Source organism: Anolis carolinensis, chromosome 6 (assembly GCF_035594765.1).
Source record: "Anolis carolinensis isolate JA03-04 chromosome 6, rAnoCar3.1.pri, whole genome shotgun sequence".
Lineage (NCBI taxonomy): Eukaryota > Metazoa > Chordata > Lepidosauria > Squamata > Dactyloidae > Anolis > Anolis carolinensis.
Window position 1 is genome coordinate 21,451,174 of NC_085846.1, and position 25,178 is coordinate 21,476,351.

Consider the following 25,178-nt stretch of genomic DNA (forward strand, 5'->3'; position numbering starts at 1 on the left):
CACATTGCAAACATTGTTTATTTCTTGAACATGAAAGAAGCAAAGTCTAAAATATACATAAGCCAAAAAAAAAGCACATTTCTAGGAGAATGGCTCTTGGGATAGTGAGGATAAGCTACTGAACCAGAAAGCATTTTGAAGATAACGTACAGCCAGAAAGGGTGGCTATGTGGAAGGAACAACTGGATTTAAAAACCTACAACTACTCTGACCTATGAAAACAGATACATCTCCTCTTGAACAAACTGAATGAAAAGCGACAGGCCTTGTCTGGACACACGAAGTATGTAACCACCACCATAGAAAATAGCTGTCTCAGAGCTGCTCTAGCAGTTGCGCTTGTCAGACGCCCAGGTAACTTTCAAGTGATCCGAGAAATAATGCCTTTCATTTTAACGTATGATGGGGGACCCAAGACCTTGTGTTTTGAAACAATTGGGGTCTACTAGAGACCAACCAAGGTCAAGTGTATTAGACGGCAATCCATTGATAGGAGATCCAATTTTGTGTCTGGGCCACAGCAACGGTCTCCTTGGTGGCATGGGATTAAAATCAGAGTTGGGAATCACTACAACATTCCCACCAGGAACCAAAAATAAAAATAGTCTGAGAGGAGAGCTAGATACAGGGTTCTGGATTTTATCAGTTTATTATTTTTAATTTCTTTTAAAAAAAAACCCACAAAATGTATTTGTCAGAACAAGGGCATAAAATTTGTCAAGCAAAAAAAAAGGGGGGAGGAGAAAAAAAGAACAGTTTAGACCAATTATAACCATTATCTAAGCTGCCAAGTTCTACAATAACTCTCAAAATAAAAGGCAGAGAGGTGTGAAAGGGGATAAAGAGGGGGCCAGAAGAGTAGAGGGCAGGGACAGGCAAGGACAGTTTCAAAACGGCGGCACCTCCATTTTCTCTCTTCTGTGGAATGCTGGTCCATTTAACAGGCAGTAGCTGTTTAGGCTGCAGTTCCATCATCCTCATCACTTCCATCAGGCTTAGAAGCAGAAGCCTCACCGAGATCAGTGAGTGAGGAGCCGCGGAGAGCAAGGGCGCTTTCTTTCAGTGGCTCATCTACGTTGATGGGTTCACGCAATGCTGAAAACTTCCGGTCACCAAAAGCAGCACTCAGCTTGGCTTCAAAGAAGCGCTGCAGAACAATGATGGACTGGACATCTTCTTTGTCCTGAAGGAGCAAAAAGAGCGGAAAAAGCACTGAGCATCCCAGGGGAGGGAGGGAATCAGGATGACCCTTCACTTGGAACACTAGCCAGGCAGAGTTCAAGGAAGGCAGCCAGTCTGTTCGATTCTCCTTGTCCCTAGTCAAAATGATGGGAAACCTGGCCCAAGATGGTACACAAAAATCCTACAGCTGCTGTGCTACATGAAGTCTACAATCTGTAGCCAAATTCATCCATGGACAACCTCTTGCTGCTTTCTCCAACCAGGCAAAGCCTCAACTCACCTCTGTCAGCGTATTAAATTGCTTGACCATCTTCCAGACATCATCCGCAAACTCGTCAGGAGAGACATACGGTGGTGAAAGTTTCCGTTGCAGCTTGGCTCTAATCAAGGTCAAGTCAATGGTGTTCTGCCCCTCCTGGAAGATATGGGGAAGAACAAAAAAAGGTCTAATGAAATGCTGTTAACTTCTTCAAGATCTAAAAAAAGGAAGGCTAGTTTTATGACACAACACATCTGGGCAACTTGCCTTGCAAATTTGATCAAGGTACTTTGTACATGGCGTTTCTTATCTTGAGTGAACGTTAAGAACAAGAGGGAACACACAGAATAAAAGACCAGTGCTTGTGTTAAGCCACACATAGATTCCTATGAGTAAAACTTACTCTGGCATGGGAAGTGGTTAAGCAATAGCATTGTCAGGGAAGTGTTCATCATTTTACAACCAAGTTAAGTTCTGGTGAGGCATGGGATATGCAATTTCTTTACCCAGTTCAAACAACAAACTCACCGTAGCATTGGAGAGTCGATGAAGAGGCCTGCAAGGCTCAAAGCACAGTAATTCAAGGAGAACTCGTTCACATCTCTGTAGAAGACAATATGGAAATAAAGCTAGTGATGAAAAAATCTGACTTTGGCCAAGAATGAAGTTTTCACATTAATTTTCAAGCGGCATCCATTAACCCAGTCTGAAGATCAAAAAACTAAAAGTATCTCATTTTAATATGAGACAAATCAATAAAACTCAAAAGAATCCCTATGTCATATGACAACTGAGAAAGGTCTTTGTTTAGATTTTTGGTGTGAAGACTAGATTAAGGGAGAGGTTTTACTAAAGCAGAAGTAGATATGAAATGAGTTTTAATTGCTTCCTAAGGAGCCTCCGGTGGCCAAGGGGATAAAAGCCTCGTGACTTGAAGGTTGGGTTGCTGACCTGAAAGCTGCCAGGTTCGAATCCCACCCGGGGAGAGCGTGGATGAGCTCCCTCTATCAGCTCCAGCTCCATGCGGGGACATGAGAGAAGCCTCCCACAAGGATGGTAAAACATCAAAACATCCGGGCGTCCCCTGGGCAACGTCCTTGCAGACGGCCAATTCTCTCACTCCAGAAGCAACTCCGGTTGCTCCTGACACGGAAAAAAAATTGCTTCCTTTTAAAAAGGTATTTCCTAAATCTAAAATATAACCCAAAAAAAATCAATCATACCCCCTGAAATGGTGTAGATTTTTAGGGAGATTTTTAAATTGGTGGAACTGCTCTCCTCCAATGTTTCCTGGGTGGGGAGGGGGACCTCTCTTTGCCTCTTATTTTGCTTTTAACAAAACAGGCAAATGCTGTATGAAAAATCTAAGTATCCAAGCTCAATGTCTGAATCCACCTCATCGGCCAAAACAAAACTGTGCCTCTCCTTCCCAGAAGGGACAGCCAGACCAACCTTCTGGTCACCATTTGAAAGAGTCTTTGGCTCCCCATCGATGAAGATTGGAGTCAGGTCGTTTTCGTCTTCTTCAATGGTTGTCACTGAATCCTCACAGAGTAGACATTTCCAATCCCGGCTGTTTAAGCAAAATATAAAATGGAGTGTAACAGCACTCACTTGGCCTGTGCAGAAGTGTAGACTTACTACTATCACTGTTCTTGGCATTCACTAAAACCCAAGATATAATCTGCCCTATACTAATCATCCCAAAAAGAAATTACCAAGACTTGTAAAAATAGCATGAGATAGCCATTCGCTGGTTAATTAGAGTCCCAGAGTAAAGAGCAAGTGACTACAAACAGGATACTCGCTTAACTTCTACAAAAATATTTGTTGGGTTTTTAAAAAGAGCAAAATTCCACTACCGTATGTGCTCATGACATTTCTGTTGATAATTAGCAAGGGTTTTAGTCTTGAGAAGAAAGTTGACTGCTCAAAGATCTTCCACAATATATCCACATCTTAATAAACTGTATTCCCTGCATACAAGAAGTTACTTCATCATTTCCCAATGAAAATAATATGCACTATTATCTTTTTCCGTGCCTTTAACATTTGGGGAAAATTCCTATAAGTGGCAGATACAATGTAAAAATCCTTTCAAGCGGCATTACCATATTTTACAATCTGCCACCTTACACTCAGCCTAAACAACACAACAGTGGATGAAAGAACCAACTAAAGCTATTCCCACAGATTTAGCGTATTTTCTCGCCAAATCCTAACTGATAACTGCTATGAACTATACTTTTCCTCCCAGAGGGGAAAAAAAAACACCAGAGAGCTTAGGGGAGAAATGGGAATATTTTGGGGCAGATCCATGTCCTTGCTGACATAAGAAACCTATTTCAACTAACATGAGAGTTTCATATTTTACCAAGAAAGGAACACTTCAATTGTTAAGAAAATGGATTTCGGGAAACTTGTTCATGCAACAGAAAAGGGGGAGGGAAAACCATTAGCACGCAGAGACTGAAAGTACTCTTATTTTGAAGTGCTACAATGCAAACTATTGGGCAAAGTCACCATAATTGGCATTTCAGGCTTAATGACTGTGGTTTCCCTTCAGATATGCTAAGAGGGATGTGATTTAAAGTAGGTTAGCGTAAAGCACAGAGCCCATACCCAGGAACGTCCTGAAGGGCAGGCAGGTGACAATCCAGGTGATAGCATTTCTTGCAGCCATCACACATGACCACAGCTCCAGCTTTGAGGCAGATCCTGCAGCAAGCACCTTCTTCTCCATTGGCTGTACCATCATGGCTGTGAACAGACTGCATTTCCATAGCAGAGCTTGTGCTGCCACTGGGAGAGATGACACGAGGGATTATGGAGCCTTCTGGAAGAAGAGCATCCTGGGGCAGAATTGGCTTAGTGTCTTTCATATCTAGAGCAGAACCTGGATGTTCAATTGCTGACTCCATCTGCTCCTCCTGGAGGAAGGAGGACAGAAATAATCAGAACAGATGCAAAACTGGAACATGAGAATGGAAAACAGTGCAAAGAGAAAAAAGAGCAAATACAAATTAGTTACTGTAACAAGCTTCCTCATCCTGGAAACACAACATACATCAGCCTTGTTCTTTTTAATATTAGGATCTTCCCAGTGCTTTCAATCTTCCCTAGGGTTGGAAACTACTTTCAGGGTCCTCAAGGGCTGCCCTTTTGCTCCTATCGTTTTTGGGTAAAAGGGTCATAGAATCATAGAATTGGAAAAGACTTTGTGGACCATCCAATCCAACCCCCTGCCAAGAAGCAGGAAAATCGCATTCAAAGCACCCCTGACAGATGGACATCCAGCATCTGTTTAAAAGACTCCAAAGAAGGAACCTCCACCACACTCCAGGGCAGAGAGTTCCACTGCTGAACAGCTCTCACAGTTAGGAAGTTCTTCCTAATGTTCAGGTGAAATCTCCTTTCCTAGTTAGAAGCCGTTGTTCCATGTTCTAGTCTCCAGGGCAGTAAAAACAAGCTTTCTCCCTCCTCCTTATAATTTCCCCTCAGATATTTTTACATGGCTATTATGTCTCCTCTCAGCCTTCTCTTCTGCAGGCTAAACATGCACAGCAATTTAAGCCGCGCCATCATTTTAGTCATCCTCCTCTGGATACATTCCAGCTTGTCAACTTCTCCCTTAAATTGCAGTGCCCAGAATTGGACATAGTATTCCAGGTGTGGTCTGACCAAAGTAGAATAGAGGGGTAGCATGACTTCCCTGGATCTAAACAGTAGACTCCTATTTATGCAGGCCAAAATCCCACTGGCTTTTTTAGCCGCCGCATGACATTGTTGGCTCAAGTTTATCTTCCTGTCCGTAAGGACTCCAAGATCTTTTTCACACATACTACTATCAAGCCAGGCACTTCTGTATTACTGTGTTCTGCGTGCATCTATGAGTGAGAGGGAACTCCAGCCAGCTCCTATGGGAGTAGGAAATTGCTCAGTCAAGAGAGCAATTTGGAAGTGATTTCATTCTCTAAGTAGCTGGACACCTGTATTCCTTCCTCTTTTATGATGGGTCCGTCACTGCATTTCAATGTATTTTGGTTAGTGATGGTTGGAATGTTAGTTGGCTTATCATTTGAAGACCCCGAACCATCTGCATAAGAGCAGCCAACAACAAATTATGTTGCTACAATAGTATTTCTACTGAAAAAATGGAACAGCAATGTCAAAGCCCATGCTGTTCATGATTTGGTTACTAACATCAACTCCCAAATGTTATACTTGATTCCAAAACAAATCTGGGGAGAACTGTGTGTCTTATTAAAACTTCTTCAACACAATAGTGAATCCGTGGTTTGTTTTTGCAAATATAAAAATTACAGTAACTATCTGTATTCTTCATTGTGTAGTCAAAAAGGTTTCAATGAACAAAGCTGCTCATTCTAAATCCCAATTTTTCAACTATGATGCAGGACTTAAAAAGCAGACTGCTACTCTCCTTTGAAAAGTCCCCACCTTCTAAAAGTTGCTTTTTGGGTTCCTTCCCTGAATTGTCATCAGGATGTTGTAAGAATGTGGACAAGGATTGTATTACTGAAAATATTCCTCCTACAGCAGTTGATGCCAGTTTCACAAGGTACATTACAACTTTGACACAGCAGTAGCCCTGTTTCATGGATGTTCCTTGACTAGACAAACTATTGGTTTGACTCACCTTACATATAGGGTTTCCTGTACTCAAATTCAATCAGCTTTCACTAGCCAACTCAGATGCAAGAAATTCCCATGAAAGGCATACTGACCTTCACTGCCAGCCCTCCTTGCTGGGCACCCTGTTCAATCACATAGATGTTGTAATCTTCTGTGGTAGGACGCTGCATGACTTTGAAAATGGGTGGCTGATGGTCTGCTGTCAGGTCCACATCCAGACGTTCCAGGCTGACGCGAGGTACTTTGCGAAGACTGCCATCTCCTCCATCTTGGCTACGGGCCCTGAAATGTAATCAGAAATGACACTGATAAAATAACATCACGCCTACTACATCATCAACCTCCCTCTTGTAACCGAGGCAAAAGAGTATATGTACTTTCAATTAATTCTCTATTAAAAAATAAAGAGAATTTTGTAGTGGGAAAACTCTACTTTAACAAAATAAAATTAGGCATAAGGTGCATGCTAATAAATCACTTAATGCAGAAAGATGATATTCCTATCACATGCTGAATTCAGACCAAAGTGTGTGTGTGTGTGTGTGTGTGTGTGTGTGTGTGTGAGGGGGGGGGGCAGGGACAACATTTTGGATGATCTCAGCATTGATGCACATGCATCAACCAATAGAGCTCTGGCACACTAAGTAGCCTCCCAAGTGTTGGAATTCAACCCCACACTGCTCAAGTCTGCAGTCCTCAATGGGGCACAGTTAGTTTAGGAAAAGGCTGAGGGAATCCCTTCCCCGTCTCCTGAATGACAGTTTCTTCTTCTCTTCTCTTTCTTCTCTCATTCTGATTGGTTATGTAGAATGGATACTTTTTGAAGCAGCATGCTTTTGCTTCTTCTACTTTTACTTCTTAGTATGTAGCATGTATTGAGACCTCTCTCTGCTTGTGTCTGGGTCAGGAGAAATGTAGTGCTTGGAGATTTTTCCCTTTTAAACCCAAGAAGAGATGGAGTTAGAGTAGCTCAGAGCCACTTCTTTATTATTAAAATGTACTTATTTCTGTAAACAAACCTTTTGTAATTTTAAAGATTGATTTTTGCATCTTTGTCTCGTAAACTCTGAATTTTTTCCCAGCCACAACAGTTCACACTCTGCTTGCTGTGAGCTGAATGCTCAAATATAAGTATCCTGTTTGTATTTTTGGATGCTCTGCTGCATTGTAGGAGTTTTCCCTAACAAAATACTAACACCAAGATCAGTAATTTACTCTTCCATTTTGATCAGAAGTCTGCATGCTCTAAAAACCTTACATTCCAGCACTACTCTCCATACCCTAAGCTCACTTTCCATTGGATCAAATAAATTTTAATTCTGTGTAATGTACTAGAGGGCACGTGTCTGTGGAAGATAGAACATAGATTTGAAAAACAAGCCACACCAAGCAAGCTAGAGATATACCACAGAATGGACCCCAAGAAGAGACTAAACCCTACCTTTTTGTTCCAGTTACGTCACCAGAGTATGATCCTTCTGTTTTTGCAAGGAGAAATAAGTGTCAAAAAACAGGTTGCCCACATTCTTATGAAAAAAACAACAACTCTCTGAAAATCTATTGCAATCTCTGACAAGGCTCCTCACCCAAAAATTATGGACCTTTTTCAAATCACAAACAAGTGAAAGGAGCATCTAATAGCAAGCCCTAAGCCTGAATCCCATTGGACACCCCTGCTTTTGCTTTTTGCGTGCTTACCTAGACCAAAGCCATCACCCATGTCCATTGGCTGTAAGAAAATGAAGCCAGGTTAAACAGATTCATATAATCACATGTTGCTTCCAAACCATTGTCTGTAAAAACATATTTACTTGTTATGGGAAAATTATGAGAGAGCAGCCCTGGCAGCAAGATTCCAGCTTAACACGAATTTTCCCCCCTTGAGAGAATCAGCATTAGTTTCCATGCACTTCATGCACCTAGAGCCCCTTGATTGCCACTAGTTCGGCTCACCTGTCCAGCAGAAGAAGCACTGGCATCATTGATATAGCAATCAGGGATGGCCTGCCGCTGGCTGTTGGAAGGCAGCACAGGCTGAAGCAGTGCTCCCTTATTCATTATGCTTGTCTGCAGAGACATCTGTTGCACACCCTACATAGAAAAGGTGACCAGGAAGCCTGTAACTGCCCCGTTAGCCCCTTCACCACTGTGCCAAGCATTCCCAGAAAGCAGACAACCAGCAGAGGTTGTTGGTTCAATAAAGTCAGGCAGTCATGCGAGATTGTTCCAAGAGACAGTACCTGAGAAGGTGGAACAGAGCCCTGCCTGACAGCCACTCCGCCAGAAGCAGCATTGGCCCGCTGTTGGTTGGGCTGAGCATTGGAGATCACTGGCAAACCACTGCGCTCCGAGACTATCTGACCTAACCAGATGAAGAAAAACATTTTGTTTCTACACTCAGGCACTCAACAGGGATTTCTGCAGCCATCGTATCCAAGTGCTACTATCTTAACACATTATATCATATCTTAAGAAATATCTACTTAATGCCAAAGAAGTTCCTGAAGTTTCTGTGCCTTGTAAAGTTCAGGCCTTTACCATTAGGGGGGTATATCCTGAATGCATGTGTACATTATCTATTTCAGGCAACTCCTTACTTCATATAAGTACCTTTCCTTTCTTTGTAGCATGCACACATTTTAGTTGCAACATGAACTTTTCCTGAGTGTAATCTCATATCAGGATGTTTATATTGTGCCATTTAGAGTCATTTGTGAGAGGAATAAAGGAACTAAGAAGCGAAGTTAAAATTTCTTGGTTCAGAGTAACACATGAAAATATATGGAGTGATCATACAAGGCTTGAGAGCATGGGAACTTTTGTTCAGTTCTTTCAAGACTGACCTATCTAAGTTGTGCCACAGCATCCCCTTTAAACTTTAAACAGGGAATATGTTTATGTTTTCTTATATTTGTATCACTGCCTTACTTTGGCAGAACTTTTCCAGGCAGTGCATCCAAACACTGACTGGAGCAAAGCCTATTTTACTTAAGTCAAATTATGTGATGATGTATTTTTGAAAGGATTCAGGGTATTACATCCAAATTTAGGTGGGAAGGGGCAATCCTAATTACTGTCATCTACATAGTAGTTAGTATCAGCATTATGTAATACAACGAAGCCCACGTGAGAACAGTCCAATTTGAAGATTTTGCTTCTTTCCCAAAGTATGCACACACTCAAAAGCAAGCCTTCCACTTCTCTTACCAAATGTTTCAGCACTCTTCGTCCAGGCATTTAAGTCCCATTGGAATTTCATATCTCCATGAGGCTCCACAGGATCCACAATCATTTTCAGAGCTCTGTGCAGCTGAAAATATATCTAGAGCAGAAAGACAAGGAAACAATAGAGAGCTCAATTACACATGGAAGAATTTATTTAACAATTCTTCATCTCCTCCAGTAAGTTGAAGCTATAACTGACAAATCATCTCACTTCTCCATTACCTCTGGGAGGTCAATTGAAAAAGATTTTGCCTGGCCTCTAAAAGCTGAAGAAGCCTACCCCTCTGTAAAAAAACTCAATAAACCACAGCAGGTCAGGGCAGACCTCTTCTTGGTGACTAAACAAAGAGAATTGCATAGACATACCTCACACTAGATCCAACTAACTTAACACTGGTTAATGAACACAAAATGTAGAATTAAGCTACATGACTGCTGGCTCACAACACCGACATAGAGCTTCTCTTATGATAAAACCAGGGCATTACATTACATTCCTATTCCAGAGGGCGGGAGTTGGAGTAGTTGGTCCCTGAAATTTCTCCCATTCTATAGTTTCTATGTAAAAGAATAGAACAAAGCTTACCAGCTTTTTTGAAAGCAGCAAGGCTGTGTTGTTGTCACTCTCCAGAGCCCAGTTTGCAAAGCGTAGAATGTGCTCCTGGTGACGCTGAAGCTTTGTCATTGCCCAATGCTGCCTCTCCAGCTTCTCCTGCTGACTCTCAGTGACTTTCTACAAAAGAAAAGAAAAATATACTCAAATTGTAAGGAAACAAATCCCTTCTTATGATTTTTATTCACAGGTAAGTGCCACACTATGATTTTGTCCAGTCATAATACATATGGTATTGATCCCTCACTTGTGCCTGTAGAAAACAGACTACAATAGACTAACCTAGACATAGATCTCCAACCTACATTAGACAAAGTGTGATGTTCCATGTAAAATTTGTTAAAAGTACTGAGATGTATTGTTCTGTGTGCAGACATAATACTGTCTGGATGCTTTTACTCTTTATACAAAACAAGCAATTAATTTCCAACTTTAATTCCCATCAACCTATTTTCAGATTTCCATGACACTCTTCTTGTGAAGAAAAAGTGGGGTATAATTAATAATCTGCCTTCTTAAGTCTCACCTGTGCATCGTTGACAAGCACCCTGGCCCTCTTATTGAGCTCCTTCATGATTTGCAAGATAGACATCTTTACATCCACCTGTACTCGTTTCTGCACGTCGGCCACCTGTCGAATCCTGTTCAAATAGAAATAAGAAGGTTTGTGAGACAAGCTATGATGCCATATATAGCATACACTGATGTTATGGCAAAAAATAGCAGCAACAAGCCCAAAGTATGGGAAGCAAACCTCCTTAATATGGGTTTTGCTAATGAGCATGCACTTCTTAAACTCAGTTACTGCTCCACTATCTAAAACAAAAGTCCATCTTTCCTCAAGAGGCTGTCAAACAATATTAACTCTTGCCTCTTCTCCAAAAACTTAGGTGACTGTGTGGGTCTTCTCCCTTTTATCCTGAAGACCACAATGCAAAGCAGGCAAATCCATTAGACAGTGGCTGGCCTGTTCCCCACACTTTGTGGCTAAGTCAAATACTACACTGCACCATACCATAAAGTCATCCATAAGTCATCTTGTGCAAACAAAGAAAACCACTTATCAAAATCATTACCAAGACAATACTGCATAACATCCTGATAAAGTAAGTGGGGAGAACTAGGATCCAAAGGCCACATGCCGCCCTAGAAGTGTAGCTCCTGACACTTCTTTGACCCCAGACCGTTTTTTTTGGGCCAAAAAGATAGGTATTCCAGAATGGATTAATATCTGCTTTGGACATCCCAGTCAAAATAACAAAAAAATCCCCGAAGAACCTGGAGTAACAACATATAAGATTCAGTTGTCCCAAAGTAGTGGCTAAAGAAAGCCTGCTCTGGCCTTTCTTGAGAAACTGAAAACCAGGAGGAGTGGACCTCCATGCTTAAACATGCCTGTATTAGAAGCTACAGCAAAACAGCTTCTGTCACTCATTATGTGGCTGGAAGGTTTGTACAATTCCATTACCTCTTTTGCTTTTCTAACCTATTGGGAGTCCACTTCAGACTGCATAGAGAAGTGTGTGCTTTTATGCACCGCATTAACAAGCCTTCTTAGTATAGCTGTCATCTGCAAACATGAAGCCTTCACAAGGGGGACTTACGAGTTGCGAACTTCCTTGGTTGACTTCTGGAGATTGGCATTCTTATCTCCTAAGCGCTTGACCAACGAGGCTAGCATCTTGCGCTGGTTCTTGACTGCATCCTCCAAGAACTGATACCTGCAGAAGTATATGGCTTCACTCATCTGCTGCAAGTGCTTTTAAAAGATGAGATATATATGCTGCCAAAAACATGTTAGCATTCTATCTTGTCAATATCATTTGCCTGGTCTGGGAAGCAGGGAGTGTTGTGGGAGATGTACTTGGCCTTGACAACACATGGCTATCTCAGAGATCAGAGTTTTCAGATTGTAATTATTAGTCCATTTTAATAAGAATTAGAAAAATCTAATTCTATATTGCACACATGCACAGGTCTGAGGATTCAATTTTTTCAAGGTAAAATTGCCATGCACTAGTAGGAAGCGATTTCTTTAAATCTTTTAGTTTTTCTTTGCCGCATTTCTCTCATATTTCATTTTTTCTCCTTCCCCACCTAATGAACTTCTAGGAAAGTAATAAACTGGTATATCAACAGATGACTCAAATAGGTTCTCTGAAATTAAACTATCAGGTCAAAGGCTGCAAGTTGACTAATGCATCTTCACCTGTTTCTGTGCATTTAACTGAACGCACAGATGTGGGATGAATAATAATAATAATAATAATAATTTAAAAAAACTTTATTTATATACCGCCCTATCTCCCGGATGGGACTCAGGGCGGTTTCCAATCATAAAAACAACACAAACATTACATAGCAAACATAACAACACATTATTAAGCAAAGTAAAAATACAATTATAGAAATAGATAACACTTACATGACCTGATCAAGGGGACGGGAACCATAAACCCAATATATTAAAATGTATCATTTTAAGTTAGAGAAATCTTGTGCAATATATTCAGGCACCTTAACAGTGAAGACGCATAACACAGGGCAAGGAATGTGGAAACAGCAAATACATTTTTATACAGTCAGGAGAGCTTACTGATGATCCTTGTGTGCATTCAGCTGGCAATCTCGGCATGTTAGTGTGTCACACGTGTCACAAAATAGCACCAGTGGCTCATGCTTGTGGACAGAGCAATAAACAGTCTTCTCCCTCTCTTGAGTCTTGGATGATCCTAGGAAGAAAAGAGACTAGTCTATTACTCCAACAAAGGTAGGCCTCTTATGCATAAACAGGTGCTGCTCAGGTGGGGAGAACAAGACAGCCATTATCTATATTAAAATGATTGATTTAGATCAAAGACAGGCAAGATGGTGACCTCCATATGCTGTGGACTGCATCAGCCTCACCCAGAATGAAAACATGATGGAAGTACAGCCTAAAATATTTGGAGAGCACCTAGCTATCCATACTGCTTTAGATTAATACAAGTAGGATGGGATTCAAGTAGCTTGTGATCCAACATGTTTCTAACTACTGAGAAAACTTCCTGTCTGCATTCCACTTTATCTTTTTTGTTAGACAAAACATACATTGCCTGCCACACATCCAAGTTAAGTGTTCAGCTCACTGGGCCTTATTTGGTTTGCAGCTGCCTACCTGTGGACCGGACAGTGTGGTCCTTAGTATATTTCACTCTCTGATGAGCCTCCACACATGTCTCGCAGAGAGGCTCTTGGCACTCCACACAGAAGCTTGTGGCTGGGGCATTATCTTCACAGCTGGTACAACACTGATGAGAAAAGTATAGTAATTAGTAACAAGTCTATCTACCTCAGTTCTACAGGGGGGTTAAGAAACCAAGCAAAGAATTACTGGAATGAAAAGATCTCCAGGGAAGTAGCCCAGTTACCTGGTTAGCATCTCTAGCTTCTCCAAGAGACTCTGTACCACCATCTCTCAGAAAATAGTTCTCCACTATGTCTTTTACATAACACTGGTGTTTGCACACTGGACAGTCAACCACTGTAAAGAGAAGGATATGGAAAACATCAAGCAAGTCCCATAAGCACAGAAAGCAAAAAGTTGCTCTTTTATTCAGTAGCAACGTCTGTTGCTTTTATTTAAAAAGCTATTTTAAGATAATGCAATCTTGCAAATTTATGTGGCTACTGTAACACAAAAGCTAATACTTTTCAACGATTCTTTAAGACTGGTCTGTCTTCTTTGGCCAGGAGCCATTGTTTTTTCCCACCTTTTTGGAACAGATATATTTGTTTTATCCTTGGCATACTCCATCAGCTCGCTTATGAGTCCAGGTACTATTTGGTTTCTTATACTTTTACATTCAAACCCCCTTTATAGAACTATTAAGCCACACAAAGGAGAACAAGTTCACTAGTCTTCCTGTTTTTCCCATCACCCTTTTCTCATTCCTGTCATTTTCTTCCGTCTGAAAAGACAGCATTTATGTCCAGATTTACAGACTGTTTCAAAGAACAAAAACATGCCACAATATTGGGAACAAACAACTAAACCATAAAGGTAGAATTATACACAGTAGGATGTATACTTTTGGTTGGTTCTGACTCACCATCCATGAACCATTCCCTCCAGGAACCATCAGAGGCACAAAAGCACTAATTTCCTTTCTATACCGTGCTTAGTAAAACTTGGTAACTCATGAAACCATTTAGAACTTTTTGTGTAATTGTAAAATGTTCCCATCCTGAAATACATTCGTTTTTGAAATTAGGTCCATCATTCTGAAATTCCCTGTAGTTAATCTAGCTAGAACACTGATGCAACAAGCCATGTATATTACTAAATAATTGCAAAAAATATATAAAGCAAAGGGAAGCAAAGTGGATTTGTACCAAGAAGGGGATACTCAGATCACATCTATGCCAATATCTATAAAGAGAGCAACTATGGCCCTCTGGATCTTGTTGAACAGCAGCACCAAAAAACTTTATCAAGGATAGGGCCATCATGGAAACTGCAGTCAAACATCTCAAGGACCACATATAAAAAAACACTGAGCATTTCACCTTTAAAGGAAAAAATATTCTTGTTTTCAGTTTCCATAACAGCTGTGTGTCACAAGCATGGGTTTTTAAGCTCAAAGATAATAATAACCCACCCATTTGAATCATTTTTTCAGCTGAGTATTTCAGAAAGCCTGTTCCAACTGGCTCAAAACACAAGACAGGAGTTGTCCATCAAAAGGTAACAGTTAATCTTAATGTTGCACACACGATCAGCAGTGGGAATATTTGTACAATCAGCCTACTACATCAACATGTTATCAACAAGAAATAATGCTTTAAGGTCTTCTATTCCTGCCCAAAGTATTGATGCAGATAGTTGATGTTAACTGACATGAAGTCCCTCCCTATGAATGGAAGACCTTCAAATCACCCTAGCATTAAACATTCAGCTTAAGTTTTACAGGCTCAGGATCATGGCTTCCTTGGGTTTAATATATTCATCTCTTTTCTTACAACCTTCTGCCTCATTATTGTCTTTCTAAACAGCATCAGTTTAGTTATCTTAGCTTCTAAGGAAGACCTTAGGCTTCAATTGCTTGAGGTGACAAGCACCCTAAACTTTAATGGTGCAGGTATCAAATACCATGAATCTCTTACTCGGATGGCCTCATTCTTGAGATAAGAGACTTTATGATCCTTACTGAAAAGGGGAATCTCTCTCTGGCAGCTTCTAGAAGGCAGAAAAAGTTGTAACGTCTACTGCAAGCAGACATAATTCCGTTTTCCTTTGGGAGAAGGAACACATTTTGCTGTGTTCCGAAGTCACATCTTTCATAACATGGAAGCACCTACAGCACTAAGAAGATTTCATAGTTTTCTTTTTACATTTTATCTTGAGCACCCGATTTTCATCATTGTAATAATTAGGCTTTATTGCTTCCACATGTGGCTTTGTTTCTATTTGACAGAACTTTGATAATTAAACATTGTGGATTGATGTGCTAGTTATAAATTAGAGAGCACTATAAAATTGTTCTAACTACCCTGAACCTTAAGGACAGGGAAGAACATTTTCAATTTCTCCACTGACATTTATTTTTTAAATTTGAAACAATTAGCTGTACCTTATATTCTTAGTTCTGAAGACTAAAGTACAAGATGAAAACACACAGCATACTGAAACAATGGCCCTGAGCCAGGCATGACATCATTCCACCACCAAGATAGCGGAGACTGTACTTGAATAAAGCAGTCTTTGTAGGACAAGAATTATTCAACTGGGCAAATTGTACACATTTCTTGCAGACCAATAACAAATATCTATTTTTGAATATCACTGAACGAAGTAGTAAGCATTATAGTAAGGACCAATTTTAGTAGACAAGCAATACTGTTTTCATAGCCAAATGTCATGCAAACAAGAAGAGCACACAATGGATTGCCACTTGCCAGCCATCAGCGTGCATTAGTTAAGAAACTATAATTCTGTGCATTACTCATATGCATGCAAGCAAATAGACGTAATCTAATTAGCTCAATACTAAATCTAACATATCTTAATCTGAAAAGAGTGAAAACAAAACAATCTTAAAAATAAACTGCAGGAAGCCAGTAGCCACAATGAAACTGCTAATTCATCAGTAAGAATGGTGCTACTTCATCTTTTACTCTAGCTTACTCAACTATATGGTTTACAAACCTATACAGATATGATTTGCCCCCTTCAAATGAGTAACAAGTGATTTATTTTGGGGGAAGTTATACTACAGTCACTTCTGCCCCAGTCAGCTTTCCAATTCAATTGTTATGGAATTTCTTTTGTTTAAATAGTTGTCAATGAAAAACAATTTCAGAGTATTTTGTGTAATGTTAGTAGTTGAAGGAAGCTGTAAAGCCTACCCCAAACCCCCCTTTCTCTGCAAAATCCTTAGTACTATTCCTGTTTGCTTTACAAAGCAAAAGGTATGGACAAAGATGGGGTGGGGAAACCTTATCTCTGCTTTCCATGGTTCTCAGCCATCTCCAGTCTTTACATCCTGAAAGGACCGCCAATTTGCCCTTAAGCTATTTCTATTTTTTAAAAGCAGGCAGGAAAGGAAGCTCACTTAATATTCCTTAAAAAAATGTGCTCTTAAATAATGTTTAGGACTAATTGGTTTCACTTACAGGTGTATGCAATGAAGCTATCTGTTCCATTTTTAAAAGATAGTATCTTAGAACCTTTACATTCAAGCAGGTAATATGTCCTCTCCTCCAATACAAATGACTATATTTATTTTCCCACCTAAGGTATCGTTTCTCAGAGGAACAGGCACCAGATCTTAACAGGAATGATCAGAACATATTTTATCAGTTCTTTGTGCCAAGATACAGACCTTTTATGGGTTTTATGGTATGATCTCAACTATAGATTAGTTTTACACTGCTTTATTTTATTGCTTGATTGCAGTGTCAATTTATTGTCTATTCTGTATTAGATGTTTTGTGAAGACAATGTATTTGAAAGAGTTTCCATGCCCAACTGAAGAGCCGTTAGTTGCACAGGCCTCATAGACTGCTTTACAAATTCTGTCTTCCCTCTTTCTCTAGAGCAGCAGTTCTCAAACTGCTCTGTGGAGCACAGTCAGGGGCTCCAAGTGGGTCCCATGCCCCTACCTCCCACTCCATCCTGTCTAGGAAGCACACGGCCTGTGGAGTCCCACAGCGGCCTATGGCCTACAAGGCCTCCCCACCACCATTTTCACTGTGCTATTCCTGCAAGGCAGAAGCAGGTTATACTGGGTAGCCCCAGGTTGCTCCTACTACTACTTTGTTGTTGTTCATTCATTCAGTTGTTTCGGCTCTTTGTGACCTCACAGACCAGTGCACAACAGAGCTTCCTGTCAGCCATCGCTGCACCCAGTTCCTTCAAGGTCAGACTAGTCACTTCCATCCATCTTGCCCTTGGTCGGCCCATCTTCCTTTTTCCTTCCATTTTCCCCAGCATCATGATCTTTTCCAAAGCTTTGCTTCTTCTCATGTTGTGGCCCAAATACTTCATCTTTGCCTCTAATATCCTTCCCTCCAGTGAGCAGAGTATGGACTGGAGTATGGACTGGTTGGATCTTCTTGTGGTCCAAAGCACTCTCAGAATTTTCCTCCAACACCAAAGTTCAAAAGCATCTATCTTCCTCTACTACCTGAGATAGTCACCATGATTCACTGCAGACCTAGGTGTCCAACTATACCACGCAAATTAGGAAGCTATAAATCAGTCACTTCAAATCACTCAGTGCATGGGGAACATGTTAAAACCTAGGATAATCATAAATAATATACACAAGGAAAATACACTACACACACAGATAGACAACAAATTTATTTTCTATTTTGGCTAAGCAAACTATTATTTTTGTCTTACTTCTGCTAAATGCTGGCTTCCATCTTTTAATCACTTTCTGAAGAGCTAATCATGGTGAGTTCAATACAACTTATGTTTCACATCCTAAAAAGCTGTTTAAGGGCAATAACACTGAGCTAGGAGTATTTTGATATGCAGAAGAGTAGTCTGTCTAAGTCTACTTTTGAGCATTGCATCAGAAATAGGAAAAATAAATTAAATACATGTAGAAACATAGTTAAGAAGGTAACAACAACTCAAGGCTTAGAAGAATTTCAAATCTTGATTGTGAGGTAAAGGTACCTAACAAAGTTGTGGGACGATAAGCACAAAACTCAAGGAGAAAATAGATTACAAGCCCATACATCTTGAAAAACCTGAGATATTTCTAAAACTAGAGTTCAAATCATCCTGAGGCCTTCTGATTACTAACCCCAACAAGAGATGTTTTTTTGACCCTTGAACATAGTACCCATCCCCATGTGAACTTATTCAGGCATAGATCTTAAGTTCATGCTTCATGAACTTAAGACACAAATAATGAGCAGGTTTAAGGCTCTCTGAGCAAACCAGAACATTTAGTTGGTACTTGGATCAGTACTGCTAATTCTCCACTCAGCACTGTCAAGCTTACTTTATATTACCCCCATGAAAGCATTTGGCTACTTGTGACACATTTCAGATATTGCTGGACTACAATTCCCATTGCCAGAGACAAACTAGGGAAAAGTGATAGGGCCTTGCAAACTGGGCTGTGACTACCGTGTTTACCTTGTGCTGTAAAATAGTGATGCTGGACCATTATTCGTCTCCCCTCCTCCCTCCTATTTGTCTTATCTACTTCATGTAACTCTTTAGTACAAAATTGGCAAGGAAGACATACACATCACCTTGGTGAGATTTAATATTAACAAATATAACCAATAAATAATTTCAAGTTACTGCACCCATTATTTCTTTCATTCATAGTCAATTAACAGGCATATTGCCTCCTGAACTTGAGGGGGCATTTTATGCTTCTGCATTTTAGTGCTAGGATTCTACTGCCAGGGCTCCATTCCAACATCAGGGAAACAATACAGGTTGAGCATCCTTTATCTGGAATTTAGAAACCTGAAAATGGACTGGTGTTTAAACTCATGGATCTTTAATTGTCATATTAAATCTGTTCTGGATTATGGACATCTTGTCTGGACATTCCCAGAGTTAGATTAGGTCATCATACTCAACAGCTCTCACTCTCAATACTGAGACGCCACAGGGCTGTGTGTTGAGTCCTCTGCTTTTCACTTTGTACGCATATGATTGTACCCCCATCCACCATAGCAATATCATTACCAAATTCGTAGATGATACAACCACAGTGAGGCTTATCTCTGAAGGGGATGAATCTACCTATCAGGATGAGGTTCATTGGCTGCTTTGATGGTCTAAGGAAAATAATCTGGTTAACATCAAGAAGACTAAGGAGGTCATGATGAATTATAGGAAGAACAGGCCAGAAATGCAGTCCCTTGGTCATAAATAGAGACCAAGTGGAGGTCTCCAGTTTTATGTTCCTGGGTGTCAATGTGAAGGAAAATCTGACCTGGGGCACCCAATACGGCAGTGTTGATTAAAAGGGCCCAGGAAACTGTATTACCTGAGACTCCTAAGGAATCAACAAGTGAATGGAAAACCACTGTTGACTTTCTACTGCTGTGTTATAGAGAATATCCTAACTTACTGCATCTGCACATGGTTTGGTAATTGCACAGTGGCAGATAGAAAGGGTCACCACTTCTGCACAGCAATTAATCGGTTTCCCACTATCTTCTTTGGAAGAACCTTGGAGAGGGGGGTGGGATATAAATAAAGCTTTACTATTATTGGGTTGCTGTGGGTTTTCCAGGCTGTATGGCCATGTTGCAGAAGCATTTTCAGAGGTTGTGAGATCTGTTGAGAACTAGGAAGGAAGAGTTTATATATTTGTGGAAAGCCCAGGGAGGGAGAAATAACTCTTGTCTGTTTGAGGCAAGTGTGAATATAGCAATTGGCCACCTTGATTACAATTGAAAGGCCTTGCAGCTTCAAGGACTGGCTGCTTACTGCCTAGGGAAATTCTTTGTTAGGTGGTGTTAGCTGTCCCCGAAGAACAAAAATGAACAAAATCTGGCTACCAGTATTAAAATACTAAAATCAGGACAGTAAATAAAGAACAACACTCAAAAAAACAGAATTCCAGACAGAAAACAGGGCCAACTAACACCAGTCCTTGAAACTGCAATGCCTTTCAATGCTAATCAAGGTGGCCAACTGCTACCGTACATTTACACTTGCCTCAAGCATACAAGAGTTCTTTCTCCTACCCTGGACTTTCCAGACATATAAACACCTCTTCCCTAGTTTTTCAACAGATCTCACAACCCCTGAGGATGCCTGCCATAGATGTGGGCAAAATGACAGGAGAGAATGTATCTGAAACATGGCCATACAGCTCGAAAAACCCACAGCAACCCAGTGATTCCAGCCATTTATTTATTTATCATGTCAGAAGCAAACCGAGGGTATAATTACCGTGTTTCCCCGAAAATAAGACCTCCCCAAAGAATAAGACCTAGCAGGGGTTTGGGGGGATTTCCAAATATAAGGCCTCCCCTGAAAGTAAGACCTAGCAACTAAGGCTGCAGCAGAGTTCCATTGGGAAGCATGGCTGCAGGGCAGAAGCAGCACTCCTCATACACACACTGGAGGGAGGGAGGGAAAGTGCTTGCTGGCCTTGCCTTGCCTGCCCTCCAGCCTCCGTGGCTGCTGCTGCGCTGCCGTTTCTTCCTCCGGAGACAAGGCTATGCTTCCTGGCCATGCCCGCTTTGCCCCCAAGGCTTCTGATTGGCTCCTGGAGCCAGGGCAAGGGAAGGAGGGAGGGAAGGAAGAGGGCTTTCCACTCGTCCTGCTTTTTCAGTTTCTTAAAGGTACAGGACGCATTGGGATTCTCCTCTCATCCTTATTCCTATCCTATGCCATGAAACTGATTATTTTATACTATTATTCTATTGCCATATTATTATCATCATATTCTGTTACTATTATTATATCCCATTATTATATTATCCTATTAATATATTTTATATCATTATATTATTATTCTATTATATTTTCATATTATTATATTATTATTCTGTTATTATTATATTCCATTTTATATTACCCTATTAATATATTTTATATCATTATATTCTATACTATTATTCAATTATATTATCATATTATTTTATCATTATTAGCATATTCTTTTATTATTATATTCCATTTTATATTATCCTATTAATATATTTTATATCATTCTATTCCATTCTATTATTCTATTATATTATCCTATTATTATTATATTATTATGCTATTCTGTTATTATATCCCATTATTATATTATTCCATTAATACCATATTATTATCATATTCTATTATTATTATATCCTATTATTATATTATCTAATTAATATATTGTATATCATTATATTATTATTATATTATCATATTATTATTATAGTATATTATATTATTCATCATTCATGACTACATTGAAACTAGAATAGAGAGAAATCAGCGTGGAAACCTTGTGAAACCTAAACTGCAAGAGGTACCATAGATTGTTGTACATGTAAATAATGGTAGTAACAAGAAATTCTTGATAGGATTCATAGTTTGTCTGGTTATGCTGGTTTGTGATGACAACTACTTTACAGTATATAATAAATGTTCATTTTGTTGTTCAACAATAAATGTGAGCTCTTCTTCATGGAAAAATAAGACATCCCCTGAAAATAAGACCTAGTGCATCTTTGGGAGCAAAAATTAATATAAGACCCTGTCTTATTTTCGGGGAAACAGGGTATAATGTATTTTAAAAACACAAAGTTAAAAACTTGGCATTATACTAAATGGTGGTGGGGGTGTGGTGTGTATGGGGAAGGCTTTCATGGTCGGAATCACTGGGTTGCTGTGAGTTTGCTGGGCTGTATGGACATATTCCAGAAGCATTCTCTCCTGACATTTCACCCACATTTATGGCAGGCATCCTCAGAGGTTGTGAGGTCTATTGGAAACTAGGCAAATAAGGTTTGTCTCCAACAGGCAAGACTTCTTTCTTTCTCCCACCCTGGATCTTCCACAGATATTCCAACAGACCTCACAACCTGAGGGTGCCTGCCATAGATGTAGGCAAAATATCAGGAGAGAATGCTTCTGGAACATGGCCATACAGCCCGGAAAACTCACAGCACCCCAAATAAAGCTTTATTATTATATTATTATGATAAATCATCTGCTCAACGCATTCTTGGGGATTCATCTCACCCCACATATTCTGGTTTTTGAATTATTGCCATGTAATAATGACAAAAACACAGAGTGTTTTTGTCACTATTATTGTCACTGATGTGGCATTGAGGGCTTAGTGGTGGCGGTGTGTGTGTGTGTGGGGGGGTTGTGGTGTGTGATGAAGGCATGTAATTTTGCTGTGCGACAGCAGTGACAAATAACGCTATTCCATTCGATCCTGAGGGAGATGGAACACCATAGCACTCCCCCTCCTTCACTTCCCACCAAAGCTGCGTAGGAATTGCCCACCTCTCGCGAGAGCAAACTCGCGGTGTGGGCCCCCTCGTCGGAATGCACGTGGCCACGCCCCCCTCACTGCGCCTCCGCCGCCATAGAGGCGCCTCCACCACGATAGAGCCGAATGAATCTCAAGGGACACAATCGCGAGGGAAGTGGGGAGGGAGGGAGGATAGAAAGGACCTTGTGCAAATGATCTCTTCTTATTCCTCCGCGAAAGACAAAACACACCTCAAAAACAAGGAACACAATGCGAGGGAGTTTTCTGATAAAGGACAATGCAATGTGAAAGGGGCCTTTTCCTTCCACACGAGGCCTGATTTTTTCCTCTCCAATACAAAGCCTGCTTTTTTCCCCTCACTCTCCTTTAAAGGAAGAAATCGAGGTATAAATACAGAAAAAACCCTCATCGGGTTTCTTTCACAAATCACAAATCCTTCTCCTTCAAGACAAAGATATAATAGTAATAACAATTCTCAAGTTTTTCCTCTTTCAAGAAAGCGAGGTATAAATACACAATTCTCAGGTTTCATTCACAAAACAGGAATGGCTTGCTTCTCTTTCAAGAGAAGAAAGCGAGGTATAAAGATATAACAATAATAGTAATAATATAATTCTTAAGTTTAATTCACAAAATGAGAAGTTTCCTTCTTCAAAATAAAATGAGGTATAAATATATAATATAGTTCTTTTAGGTTTCTTTCACAAAGCGAAAAAGGTTTCCTTCTTTCAAAATAAGAAAGTGGGGTATAAATATGTAATTATAATAATAGAATACTCTTAGGTTTCTTTCACAAAGCGAGAAAGGTTTCCTTCTCTTTCAAGAGAAGAAAACGAGGTATAAATATAATAATGTAATTCTGAGGTTTCTTTCACAAAGTGAGAAAGGTTTCCTTCTCTTTCAAAAGAATAAAGTGAGGTATAAATATATAATAATATAATTGTCTTGGGTTTATTTCACAAAACGAGCAGGGTTTCCTTCTCTTTCAAGATAAGAAAGCCAGGTATGATGATGATAAATCAGGCTTCTTTCACAAAATGAGGCGGCTTTTCTTCTCTTTCAAGAGAACAAAATGAAGTATAAATATAATAACAATTCTCTTAGATTTAAGTGGTTCCTGCTCTTTCAAGAACAAGATATAATAATAACAATAATAGTAATAATTAGTATCAGGCTTCTTTCACAAAACAAGCAGGATTTCTCAGTTTCAAAAAAGCGAGGTATAAACATAATGAATAATAGCAATTCCAATTATTTATTTACTACATTTACATCCCGCTCTTCTCTCCCCGAAGGGGACTCATAGCGGCTTACAAATCAAATGTATATACAATATATTATTAGCATTATAATTATATTATAATTCCTTGGGTTTGTTTCCCTCCCCAAGCGGAGAAGGGTTTCCTTCCCTTTCTCTTTTTGGAGCCTTTATAAAAAACAATGCAACAGTAAGAAGATATAATAATTCACTCCTCGGGTCTCTTTCCCTCACAAGAGGAAGGGATTTCTTTCCCTCCTGGAGTCTCTTAGGTCCCTTCCACACAGCTGTTTAAAATCCATATTGAACTGGATTATGTGGCAGTGCGGACTCAGATAACCCAGATATTGTGGATGATCTGCATTGATATTCTGGGTCATATGGCTGTGTGGATGGGCCCTTAGATGAGGCATGGGCCAACTTGGGTCCACCCTCCAGGTGTTTTGGACTTCAACTCCCACCATTCCTCACAACCTCAGGCCCCTTCTTTTTCCCCCTCAGCCGCTTAAGCGGCTGAGGGGGAAAAAGAAGGGGCCTGAGGTTGTGAGGAATGGTGGGAGTTGAAGTCCAAAACACCCGGAGGGAGGGCCCAAGTTGGCCCATGCCTGCCTTAGATGCTCACCTTGGCCTTCCTTGTTGTTTCCTCCGCCGGCGGGCTCGACTTTGACGCACTCCTTGCAGACGCTATGGAGGCAAGGAAGGAGCCTGGGCTCCCGCTCGGCGCGGAGCTTCTCCCGGCAGACGGCGCACTTCTCCAGCAGGTCGAGGCCTTCCATGTTGAGCGGGGCGCCGGCGGCGGATGAGGCGGAGGCCGAAGCGGACGCGGCGGAGGAAGAGGCAGCCGAGGAGCGCTGCTTCTCCCCGGTGGTGGCGGCTCCTCCTCCGCCACCGCCGCCAGTCTCCGCCGGGGCAGGGGCCGTTGCAGAGGCCGACATGATCAGGGTTGTGGCTGGGAAAAAGAAAGCGGAAGGGGAAAGAGGCCTGTCTTAAATTGCCTGGGAATTGGAAGCGGGATGGAAGAGCGGCCTGCTGCTCCAGGCCTCGTTTTTCTGCCGCCGCCTCCTCTCTTTCTCTCGCTCGCCTTCAGCCCCGCCCACTCGGCGCAATGAATAGCGGGTAATGGGATACACAGCCCAGGCAACGTTCTGCCGCTCTAAAGGCGGGGCTTGTCTCCCCTTAGCCAATCGGTTTCTCCCAAAACAAAGAAGGATGGCTTTAACATCCATTGGCCGTGCGGAAACAAGATAAATGCTCCAATCGAATCTCTCCTGGCTCCAATTGGAACGAAGCGGGGCTGAGGGAAAAAAATGTCAGGGCGTTCTTTGAAGGCAGGATGTAGGGAGGAAAAGGGAAAAATAAGAGATTGTCGCCATAGCAACCAGTTAGTGGAGGTGTTGGAGCAAAATGTAACAGCAAAGGCCATGTATAGGTTGTAAAGGTGTCCCTGGATGAGATTGACCAATTCCTCTCTTTTGTATCCTCCATGTTGGAGGGCAGAGGAGCTTTCTTTCAGGCATTAAATGGCCG

The 25,178-nt window shown here is 40.8% G+C and overlaps 1 protein-coding gene across 2 annotated transcripts; it reads right to left on the reverse strand.

The window, feature by feature from the left end:
- On the reverse strand, positions 1-24,764 carry trim28 (tripartite motif containing 28). 2 transcript variants are annotated; one of them, XM_062957501.1, is made up of 18 exons: positions 24,274-24,764; positions 13,343-13,455; positions 13,090-13,222; positions 12,529-12,664; positions 11,537-11,653; positions 10,459-10,573; positions 9,906-10,052; positions 9,302-9,416; positions 8,335-8,456; positions 8,048-8,185; positions 7,793-7,823; positions 7,536-7,572; positions 6,187-6,376; positions 4,064-4,371; positions 2,894-3,014; positions 1,970-2,044; positions 1,463-1,597; positions 1-1,183 (listed from the first exon to the last, which is right to left on the reverse strand). In XM_062957501.1, exons 1-18 carry the CDS (start codon positions 24,584-24,586, stop codon positions 956-958), a joined length of 2,574 nt encoding a protein of 857 aa, XP_062813571.1. In that variant the 5' UTR covers positions 24,587-24,764; the 3' UTR covers positions 1-955. The 2 variants fall into 2 exon arrangements, with proteins under 2 accessions (XP_062813571.1, XP_062813572.1); XM_062957502.1 differs by lacking the exon at positions 8,048-8,185 and having other exon boundaries at positions 24,274-24,763.
- Positions 24,765-25,178: the final 414 nt, after the last annotated feature.